At 33.4% G+C, this 11,988-nt stretch overlaps 1 protein-coding gene across 7 annotated transcripts; it reads right to left on the bottom strand.

Moving 5' to 3' along the window:
• Positions 1 to 1,392: 1,392 nt before the first annotated feature.
• On the bottom strand, positions 1,393 to 11,770 carry LOC112564129 (sperm flagellar protein 1-like). Of its 7 annotated transcripts, XR_003099154.1 has the most exons (10): positions 11,584 to 11,770; positions 10,804 to 10,957; positions 7,564 to 7,675; positions 6,866 to 7,047; positions 6,419 to 6,524; positions 4,053 to 4,170; positions 3,344 to 3,695; positions 3,110 to 3,187; positions 1,730 to 1,792; positions 1,393 to 1,445 (listed from the first exon to the last, which is right to left on the bottom strand). XR_003099154.1 is itself a non-coding variant. In XM_025238734.1 (7 exons), exons 1-7 carry the CDS (start codon positions 11,465 to 11,467, stop codon positions 3,573 to 3,575), a joined length of 798 nt encoding a protein of 265 aa, XP_025094519.1. In that variant the 5' UTR covers positions 11,468 to 11,503; the 3' UTR covers positions 2,684 to 3,572. The 7 variants fall into 7 exon arrangements, 3 of the variants coding, with proteins under 3 accessions (XP_025094519.1, XP_025094520.1, XP_025094518.1); XR_003099153.1 differs by having other exon boundaries at positions 3,110 to 3,695; XR_003099155.1 differs by lacking the exon at positions 3,110 to 3,187.
• Positions 11,771 to 11,988: the final 218 nt, after the last annotated feature.

Genomic DNA, 11,988 nt, shown 5'->3' with positions numbered 1-11,988 from the left:
CCAAACCTAATTAAAATTTATGCGAAATCGCCTCTAGGTGGAAGCACGTCTTTCCCTACCTATAATGCATTAACCAAAACTAATCCCTAATTACGCGAGGTCTAAGCGGTTTGAAGTTTGTCCCTTTAATTTATTGCTGACATTAAATTTTGGAGTTAGGCACTACTTGCTGTTTAGATCGATGATTCAACATTTGCTATTCTGACTTTTATATAACAATTAATGTTCTCCATCATCATATTTTGAAAACGTGTGATGAATATTTAAATCTGTTGCATGCAGTAACAAGCCTAAATATACATGATTTAACGAAACTCAAAAGATTGAAGTAGCATATATGATTGTGAAGGGATTTTTGATTTACAAAAAATAGATGTGACTAATAAAATAAAAAAAAAACGATACGTCGCACAAAAACTCTAGTCCTTTGCCCTGATATGTACATCACATTGTATGCAAATATACTTTCAATGATTGTTGTGTTTGTGTGTGTTAGAAATGGAGTATTTAATGCATTTTTTCTGTTTGAATTGCACAAAACCAGCAGTGTGCCAAAGCAATTGATTCTTCATGTATAACTTTAATCAATCATAAACAGTCACACTGATCACAGATCACTGCTTAAAACACATAGATCATGTTAAAATAATATTTATTATAGAATATTTGGCAACTGTTTGACTTACACAAATAGTTGGGATGCTTCAGTATAATTTGCCCTGGAAATAATAATCATGAAATACCTCTTAACAGTAAAATTAATTATTTTATCTATATATATACACACAGTATTTATAAAAGGTTTTGTGAGCTAAATTTGATATGTCATGGGTGCTCACAAAGGAAATTATGCTATCCTTGGTAAACACAAAAGTCAGTACCAGAAACCGTAGCACAAATGCATTACTTTTTCCAGCGCTTTTTATGACCTGTACTGCAATGCTTTTCATTCCTTTGACCTTTCAGTTACTATCCTAAACTTTCAAGCAAGTCTCAACAAATTTTCAGAAAACAAGGGAGCGTGTATTCTGTACTTCCCTTGCACACACTTGGAGTTTTTGCTGCCGATGGTAAAACTGATGGAAATGGTGGGGCAGAGGGCACCGAGAGAAGGAGGCAGGGGATTTGGGGCCTAATAAAACAGGACAGTGACTGAAGGCCTGGACTCTACAAAAAAATAAAGAAAAAGTGTTGAGGGGTTGACACACACAAATATATCTACATATAGTATCATCACATTTTGTATTATCCAACTTCAGAAATGGGAAAATACAGTGACAAACACTTTATAACTTACAGTTTTAGCTAACATGGTAATTTTTGTCCCTCGCTTTGGCAATTGTTCTGCATCATACATTAGGCTCTTGGCAAAGACACTAATGTGAGAGGATCGGATCTAAAACTCAGAATCAACTCACTTGATTGCAGAAATGGTGGTCACAATCCTGTGGATAATTTAAGCATGTAAAATAATATTTTATGTGATTTGATGCTATTTCTACTCTTAATAATGATAAAGCAAAAGCAATTCTCCTAATTCAGAAAGACATTACTTAAATACTTACAAAAGTAGTTGATATATCAGTGTTATTGATGGCTTCCACACTTATCATCTATTTCACTAATCCTTCATAATTATATGCCATCAGAAATAAATTGCATGCTGATTTCTTTGAGAACTTTATGCATACAGCACTTAATTTGGCTTATCACAAACAAGAGAACTTACTTAAAGTGAGATATTTTTATTGCTGTTTTCATGGCTCAATTTGTTCACATGACCCAGCAATATCTGCAAGAAGGAACGTGCACAGTGAAGATTATGCCAAATATCAATTTTAAAATGACATTCAGCATAATTTTTACTAGTTAGTTCTGAGCAGCCAAAGTTTATGTTTGACCATTCAAAAGTACTTTCTTGCTCTCACTGTAAAAGCAAACCCTGCAACACTCCCCAAATACAGAAAACAAAGTGAGGTAGCATCAAATATCTACTGATTTTACACACACCAACAGTACTCATTGCCTCAGAATTTTAAAATTTTATGTGGGACTAGACAAATGTCATCTATAATATTATGCCAACATTATGAATTAGTTGACAAAAACAATAAAGAATGTGAATTGTGGTTACATAATTAGTGGTTTCAAAATTAACAATTTCATGACTAGTGTATGCAGCACAGGATTTAAGCTGAATAAATTAATGTTTAATATTCTCTCATTCAGCTACACAATGTTACCACAGAATGGCAAGTTTTATGCATTCTGGTATGTTATTAACATTTATTTCTTAAAAGGAAAATGCTCATATTATTTTTGTCATCTTTGTGAGAAATATAAGTATCATATTCATGATCTTTCCATGTTTATACATAAAATAAAAACTGCTACAAGAAGTAAAAATAAGATTTGTGGCATAATAGATGCACAATACATTTAGATATCATCATGGACAAGGTGAGAAATTTCAAATAGTGTCTAGTAGAGGACAAAATACAGTAAAGAGTGTTACGTGAATATAACTGTTAATTCTAAAGTGTCACCTTTTAAGGATGAGAATATGAGTATGCGGATGCACACACTTAAACCTGCATTTTTAATATTATCACAACAGCATAAAACAAGCTGAAGTTATCTATTTGATTTATTGTTTTGTTGGAGTTTTTTTTGTTTTTCTTTGTTTTAGTAATTCCAAATGATCATTTTTGATGTTCAGATTGCATGCATAACTTTGCAGTCAGTAAATAATCCTTTCAAAAAAAAAAAAAAAAAAAAAAAAAGCACACACCTGCACACCCTCCACCATTTTCTTAATGCACACATCAGCAACATTAATGCAAAATGCTCTGGGGGGAAAAAGTGCACACTAAAACCTCTCAACATTCAAACCCTCCACCAATATCAAGAGGTGCACAATTTGTTAAAAGCACTAAAAAAAAATACCAAAATTTTCCACAAACCATTACCAACAGTTTCATATTAAAAATAGTCTCACCATCAGCTGAACTTGCATTGGAAACCAGGCTTGGGGAAAAATATGTCTTTTATGATATGTATCTAACATATTTACAATCACAGTTAATTGTTAGGTACAGAATGGCAATACCTTCTTAGTTTGTAGCATAACAATCTGTGGCAAGAAGAATTAGGAACACAACTGGTTACATTTCAGTAATTTTGTCCCCTTCCAAAAAACAAAACAAACACCAACATTCAGCTGCAGCCATAGCAGTTATAAATACAAATTCTTAAAGTGTATGGCTTTTGCATCTGATTAGATCACATAGTAAACAAAACAAAAAACTGGCAATATATGTCTTCTATTTAAATAATCTTTTACATGAAGGAGCTCGATCCACAGCAAGGTGCAGGCAGTTGGTGTGACATGGTCCCAACTGGAAAGGGCCATCCAGAATCGGGTCCGATGCCGTGGTGTAGTTGCGGCCCTATGCTCTACTGGGGGTGATTAGGAATGAGAAGAAGAATTTAAATAATCTTTTACTTATGTTGTAAATAACATTGTAATAACAGTTTTAATCCTTTTTTCTCAGGGAGTCTCAGTATTTTTTTTAAGTTACTCTACGACTATAATTTAGCGATCTGACTTGATTCAATCGTGATTCCAAGTCTTCAATCCTCATGTCCTTAAGATGCAGCAACTGCTCTAGTCTAGTTAGCTTATCATTCAGGATCTGAAAACAGAAAACAACTGGTACTGGATATTTTCAATAATAGCAGATTAACATGGTTTCTAACATAAGAAAATAATTATATTATAATGATGAGTACAGTACACTCTATTTGTAAGCACTACTGGCCTTTAGTTTCACATGGTTTTTTTTGGTTATAAACATGTTAGCTTTAAGGTTAGATGGCCTTCATATAAAATGAAATAAGTACATTTTTTATTATACATTTCTCTGAGTCATTTTGCCAAATGAAAGAATTATTGGACTTTTTTCCACAACATAAAAAAGACATTTCAAAAACAATGGAGCAACAACATGCATCTTTAACATAAAACAGTTGACTGAGAAGTTATAACTCACATATATTGTTTCATTTTTGGCCATACTTTCCTGCTCTTTCTCTTCTAAAAGTGATCTGTCCACATTATTAATAGCTGGAGGTAAGGAAGGTAAAGTAAATTCTGTTTGTGAATAGCCCCTGAAATATTGACATGAAACATATGTCATGACGATCACTGCAGAAAGGAAGTCATGCTCATTGTTAAAATATTCGAGTGGGTATTCTGACTTACAGACTAACAAGTCAGTTCCTTCGAATTTGAAAATGAAAACTGTACGAGTAATGTACAACCATAAACTATCATATGTTTAATATTTATTTCTTAATCAACATAAAACTCTGTGAGTGTGTGTGCTGTGAGAGAAAGACAACTCCTTATTAAAGTAATCATTGACATGTAAGCAGAATGGATTGTTACAAAAATGAATTTATATGCAAGCTAGTTGTATATGTTTCAAATATGCTGACAAAAAACAAATGACAAATCAAACAGAATACTTGACTGGGCATAGTTCTATTTTCAGAACCAGGAATTTATCATTAGCAGCAGGCTCAAGGAAAAGTGAGCACACCTAATCTGCAAGATGCCATAATAGAAATAAAAAGCAAGAACAAAGTGGGCATACTGTATAAGCCATTCTTTCTAGACATGCTAAAAAATTGTTTTCTTACTATGATGAATTCATAGCTTGTGATTCTTCTAGCTAAGATTTTAAATAATAAAATGTTAAGGCCAACATGCATTCACTTTTAGGTGTTAAATTTATCTACACTCAATGATAATTAAAGGTCTAGTGTTATGTCATTTAGAGATTTAAACTTGGTACATAATAATATTTGCCCAAATCTAAGTTACTAACACCCTGCATCACCACTTTTCGGACACATGTTTACAAAAACCAACCATGCAAAGAAAAAGATCCAAAACACATAGACTGAGAAATGTCCATGTACATGGATATTTTTATTGCAAGGGTGTAGAAACTGAGGGAACAAAGGGGGCAGCCCCTCCACTCAAAAATTATACTAAATAGGCAAGAATGTGAACAATGTTCACTGTCAATTTGTTCACTGTCAGCCTGAGGTTCCACCTACCCTACCCCCGAAAAAAGCCAAGCTTCTTCCTACGCCATTGCATTGTCAAGGGCACAACCAATAGCGGACCATGTGCTAATTAGGCCTTTCTGCAGACATTAGTGACATCACTGGTTTGAGTTCTTTCTGTCTATGATGATCTTTGTAGGTGATCTTGAGAAGTGAGGAGAATTATTTATTTACAGTTTAGAAAATAGTATTTTGCACCAAGCACAAACCAATCAGTTGAAAAACATTGCACCCCACAAGAACTCTAATGATTTTTTCAACACCTCATCAGTCTTGAAATATAAATGAAACAAGATGAATGCATTTTGCCAGACTACGGACTGGTGCATAAACATTTTAAACAGACTGATTTTGTGATAGCAACCCCTAAAAGCACCACGTTTAAGGTTATAACTCATGCAACAATATTGTAATGGTGATTGTTAATATCCAATAATGCTCTTAATATCTAATTGTTATTTCCTAAACTTTAAAAAAGGAACAATTTAAATTATTATAAACTATACAAGCATGGTTAATAGCGATCTATAACTTTTCAAGGAAGTTTTGATTGAGTCACCCCTTTTTCCAATATTGCTTGATAATGCTGGATTTTTCCTGCCTATGTAAATAAAACATGCTCATTATAAAAAAATCCAAATATTAAGGCATGTTATAAGACATTCCAGCATCCTTCTCTAGAAAATGAGAATTTATGAAATTCTATGGTGAATGTAAGAAAAATTAAAACAATAAAACACCAAAAATAAATGTTAAAAATGCCTGTTAAAAGCAAGAAAGCTTTATTCTAATAGAAACTTGTTCCCTATGATATACTTTCCTCACTTTAAAAAAAAATCTAATATAGAAATATTATTCTATTCCAGTGTCTTAATAGTGATTCAGTTTGACAGATTAAAAACTGTCCTCGTAAATACTTTAAATCCGTTTTCACTGCTTCAAGGCTGAATAAAATCAATCCTAGGACACAGTGACCTAGCTAGACAGTTTATGCTGTTACATCATCATGGCAATCAATACATTTATCAATAAAAACAAGGCTAGTTCCTTTAGATTGCTCAGGTAAGTTTTATCAAAATATTTGTTATTATCTTATAAAAAATAAATTTAAATAGTATCTTCAGGCCTGAGTGTCATAGACTGATGTTACACACTTTTTTCTACATTTCATAGTGTGCCATCTTACACACATCCTTTGCCCACAGAAGAGTTCTTTTCAGGGTTAAAAAAACAAAACCACACTACAACATTATTGATGTGTTTCTTAAGTCAAGGTACTTACACTCTAGATGGATGGCTATGAGGGATTACAGGGTTAGCACCAATACTTCGAGGAGAGACAGATTTGTGTGGAATGAGCTCCCGTCCAGTAGGAAATGGTGAAGATGCTATAGACAAGAAATATCATATCTACATATCTAAGAGAATCTAGAATCAAAAACTGTTCCAATGAAAAAGTTTGCTCTGTCCAAAACCATTTCCTCTCTTGACTACAATTTAACCCATTATATCAATGATATATATATATTTTTAAAAAGACACAAGTTGTATTTCAGTCTCGAGGTATTCATCAGAAGAAATAGGACGCACAATCTCTTACTGAAGATGGCAGAGGAAGTGTCAGCAGGTCTCCCTTTCCCAACCACACTCGCACACACAAATCACGTGAAACCTTGAAAGCTAGTTTTAAGACAGAAGGATATAGTTCCAACTGCACACACACAATTACCTTTACTTGAAGATGCCTGCAGATGCTTAACACGCTCTTTGTGTCTCTGCATTTTCTCCATTGCTTTGTCAATTTGAAGTCGGAGCAACATTAGCACACGCTCAACCACTTTTTTCTTGGACTTTACAAGAGCCCGAATGACCTCATCTGACAGGTCAAGATCTAATCGATACAAAACTTTTCTGTAAATTAAAAAAACAAATTTAACAGTGATTATGGCATCTATGGCATTGTAAAAGCTAGTAATGTAAAAGCTATATTTAGTAGAGTTCATAAACAGGCCAGCTTATTTCATCATGCTCCTGCATGAGCAGGTTATAGGTACACTTGTTATACATCTGCCATGATCATTAAATGATCATCTAAAAACATGTCAATAGGTGGATTAAAATGTGATACTGTTAAAAAAGTCAAACAATTGCTATTCTCAAGCCTCAAGCAGCCAATTTTTATACAGTAGAATTAGTTGTGTACTTATAAGGTCAAGGAACAATTAATTTGAAAAAATATATGACACATGCATTTGACAGTGATTTTATTAATCTATTCAAAATGATAAAGAATCTATTGAAATTTTACTTACCATTAAAAAGTAGGACTTGTATTTACTTGTTGCAGAATGTACTACAGATGATTATAAGTTTTAAAAAACCCAAAGCTACAGCATAAAGAGTACTTCATGATAAAGACCCCTTTACCTGTTAAGATGGTACCAGTTTTCCATCTTTTGTTTATCAGCATGTGCTGGTGAGTAGTTATGAAGATCAACCATGCGTGGGAAATAGTATTTGATGACTTCAGCTACCAATACTGAAAAAAGGACCACAATACAAGTCGAATATATTATTTATTGAAATAGTATTCAACTGCAGGCATAATGACATTTAATATGTGGTATATTAATTTGTCTAGGATTGTACCACAAATCAAGCAGCTTTTCTTAAATAAATAAGGGTTGTGCAATAATTATATCTCTGGGTATCCAATCAAAGGTGTTTTTAAAAAACTCCAACATTATGTCCCAATACTTTGATTTTTTTTCCTCAATATTCTTATTTTAATCTTACAATACAATGCAATAAGTCTTTATTATTTACTGCCACAACAGAGACAGGAATTTTCCTTTGTTGCACATCCTCACAAGAGATGATAAAATAATAACAATGTACCAAAACAAAATACTGTTACATCTCACACAATTACACTTGTATTTGACCACCCTGCAAGGATATTTCTTAAGGGCACACCACAGCTAGGGCCACATGCTACAGAAACATATGATAAAATCATTATAGGGGTCATTTGCCAGCAATGTTTAAGAGGGATATTGCACTTAGTGGTAAGGCTTTAGCAAAAGCTCTTATTGGTAACCAACTGTTTCCGTCTGTGACCAGAGAGCAACATTTGAAAATGGTGATATAGTGGCTGAGATGGGTCACTGATAATGCTAACAGCTTTGAACATCACAGCCCCGGTCTTTGTCTTGATTATTCATCATTAATATTTTCAACTTTTCAATTTTTGTTTCTTCTGCAGTTTTATTTGCCAGTGTTCTTGATGGTTCAAAAGTCTTTGAAATTTCCAAAATCTTTCAAAGAGTTTAAAATATAACATGAATATTGTACTGCAATATTGAAAAATAGAGATTCAAATTAGCTGGCCAGTGAAAAAATATACACTGCCCAGTGAACTGATTTATTAAACTCTGATTTCTAGGCTCTAAGTACCTACAAACAAGAAATGGATTCAAGGTTTAAAAGCTCTTGATATTAAGCTTCTTGGCTTAGCTCAAGCATTAGTTTCCAAGAAACAGCCATGCTTTATCACAGGTATTGCACACATGGCTATTCTTATAAAGTTTTAATGATTTCACAGTAACATGTCCTCTCTAGTGACAGAGTAACATAACTTTAACAAGGCTTTCAAGATTTGCATGTTATCCCTCCAAAAGAAAAAACTTTAACATACAATAAGAAAAGTATACACAGCAAGGTGTAATTCACATACATAATTATATTTCTGACCAAACTATTAAAATTAGTAGGACAGTGAAAGCAAAATAGCTTGATTACATTCTTTAAATTAAAAAAAAAAATGAAACCACTTTTATACTATAAATTTTTTAAAGTGAAAACGTCCTGCTGCACAGATCAAATGGGGATCAATCCTGGTGTATCAAGTATTTCAATTTTTACTAGAATTATCACCAAAATAAAGCCCGCTTAAGAAAAATCTATGAACAAAATACAATTTGCATAACTATTTTTTATCAATAGGCTCTTGTCTCAGTACAAATAACACAACACTAGCAAGCTTTATCACTAGCATTTCTATTGTTCTAATAAAAGATTTTGCTTAGGTAGTGACAAGATGTTTTTAATCATTATTTTTCAATGAAAAACTTTAATAAAATGTTACACTTAAAACATCACTGGTTTTGAATACATATAACAAAACCAAACAAATTATAAGTAAATGTAAGTGACAAGTTATTGCCATTTTATTTTTTAGAATATGCAGTACAAGTAACAACTAGGAGTGGTTTTTAGTTTGCAACTATATACTGGGTTGACCTTGCACTTCTACATCTTGATCTGTAGCACATTAGAGATCATTTATGATGCAAGTGGATACACTAAACTAATACCATATGACCTTATTTAGTGCTACAGAAATTGCACTCAGTGCACACTCTCTTCTCTTCCTGTGCCTTTGATGGCGTTTGTTTAATTGTTCGTTAGATGAGCCCTGTCACTTGAGACTTCAAGCACTTTAACAACAAAAATGGAACAATTGAAATACCTTTATATTTTTCTTCTTCAGTCAATATTTTTTTTGTAACAACACTATATTTATATTTATCATATACACAGCTGTATTATCTTTAAACTGGCCTTTTAAACTTATTTTGTAATTCAGTATAGCATAACCTACCAGCCTACAAAAATATAAATACACCGCAACATATCAAAACTCTTAACATCACAAATATACATGAACATGTCTATGTTATTAAGTCTGTAGCCAATGTCTAGAGACAACATAAGAAATATTACATATTTGTTATACATTGACACCTTGTACCTACTAGAGCAATAAAAGCCTTTAATAATTAATGTTTGTACAAAATTCTTTTGTTTTCTTACATAGCATAGATATTTATAAGCTTCCCGTTCTGATTACCAGCATGCAAGTTTATTTTAATGTGCAAAAGTCCCCCATAAAATGATGACTGAAAGTTTGATTAATGCACTTGATAAACGTCTGAGTGATTCTTGTGCATATTTGAAGGATTATTGTTGAGATAAATGCAGATATCTCTTTTTCATTCAAAGCTCAATCTATTTAATGAACAAAAGGTGTCTGTTTAGACCCAATCACTCCACACTCTGAATCACACAGTCTGTAACCATTAAAATGTGACTGGCAACACAACAGTTGAAACATGTCCCATTACGTTTTAGACATGGTAAGAAAGTAAGACAAGTTTAGAGTTTTTCATGATAAATAACATAAACAGCAATCTGCTTCAACTGGAGGCAAGAGGTACTGTTGTTAAGAACAGTCGGATAGATAACAAGTTTAAAGTCACACACACACATATACACACATTTGAAAATGTATATCTTCACTGTTCTGTGAAATTTTAAAAAAAATGAAACACTGGCTAGTGGCTGGCTACAAACTGCACAAGCTGCTCTTGATTTGACACATGACAAGGGTTCATGTAGACTCTACATTTTAGAAATAACCATGCCACATCAAGTTAATCGCACTTAATTGTTAATGGTTGATAAATCGACTTTTTCACATGAATAAGTTATATATAATTATAAGTAAAATGTGTTTGTCATGTTGGACTTCGGTGACAACTTTGTCTTTAGCTGCCATGCAATATACTGAACGAATGAATTTAATTATTGTCTGGCAATACTGACCTCCATCAGAAAAGTCTTTGGCAAGATTTTTCTTCGGTCTTGTAAGTGGTACCCTGTCAAGCCACTGATATAAATTCTCCAGCTCCGCATCGTCGTAATAGTCTACCATATCCACACGGGTGAACCCGTCATGATCTCGCCGAGAAGAAACCAACTGCGACATTGTGTCGGTACAAGAAAGCTAAGCACAGCTGACACACGAATACATCGTCGTGCGATTTCGGGTGGGAAAGCCAAGCCAAAACAGTTACGCCAACAGTCGAAAATGATCAAACTGCCATTATAAAATGCTAAAAAAAATCCACCCCGTCGCAGACGTAAACACGATTGCCCTTTACTTCGTTCCTGGACATCATGCCTTCGAAACAATCATGCAGACCCACTCTGGGGGGAAAAAAACAAACAAACCTGAACCCAGTGGTACTTCAGGACTTGAGATAAACACAATGCGGTACCAGACAACCTGTCACGTGATCATGTCGCGTGCAGTGCTCTCTCACTAGTATCTAAGTAGGTAAGATTATGAGATTAAATCACCTCTTAGAAATATTCCCCCCCAACACACACAAAAAAATCTCTTACAAAAGTACTTTAACTTTTATCTACTCCAGCAGCACAACAAAATATAGAAGTTTGCAAGTAAAATACGCGCGAAAGTTACCATTTTTGTCCATCAACACATGTTAAGATCAACCCGTAGAAACAGAATTATCGTGTATATATATAGCTACTAAGCTGAAACTATAAAAAAAAATTCACATTCGAAGACAGATACTGTACTTTGAATGCGTACATATCAATGGAATCAGTGAACGATCGAGGAGGACCTCACTAAGAAAACAAAGGAACAAACTTCTTTTAATTCAGTTGTTTTATTCGCCATTAAAAATATATTCATGGGTTTTGCATATGATCATCTCGATTTCTTTGCCCTTCTTTGGCGCCGAGTACACTTTCTTGTCACTCTATTATATGTATAGCTTAATCGGTGTGGCGGCGGATCGCTTGGCCACTTTCCAAGTTAAATATTCCTCCTTCAGCTCATATGTAACTTGTTTCCATATTTATAATTTAGATAAATAATTACATTATTTTTATTTCTCAATGTATAAGCAACAATTTATCTATTGCGAACAACTTCTTCGAAATGGTATCTTTTTGAATTGGAAAGCCAAAAAGAAATGT

This window comes from Pomacea canaliculata, linkage group LG5 (genome assembly GCF_003073045.1).
Source record: "Pomacea canaliculata isolate SZHN2017 linkage group LG5, ASM307304v1, whole genome shotgun sequence".
In the NCBI taxonomy this organism is placed as follows: domain Eukaryota; kingdom Metazoa; phylum Mollusca; class Gastropoda; order Architaenioglossa; family Ampullariidae; genus Pomacea; species Pomacea canaliculata.
This window is presented reverse-complemented; position numbering and strand designations above follow the sequence as displayed.

Coding starts and splice junctions, on each gene's coding strand:
- LOC112564129 (XM_025238733.1), bottom strand. CDS start 10,966: ATGTCGCAGTTGGTTTCTTCTCGGCGAGATCATGACGGGTTCACCCGT. Junction 4,171..6,418: donor CATAGCCATCCATCTAGAGT/GTAAGTACCTTG, acceptor TCAATATTTCAG/GGGCTATTCACAAACAGAAT. Junction 3,696..4,052: donor CCAAAAATGAAACAATATAT/GTGAGTTATAAC, acceptor TTCTGTTTTCAG/ATCCTGAATGATAAGCTAAC.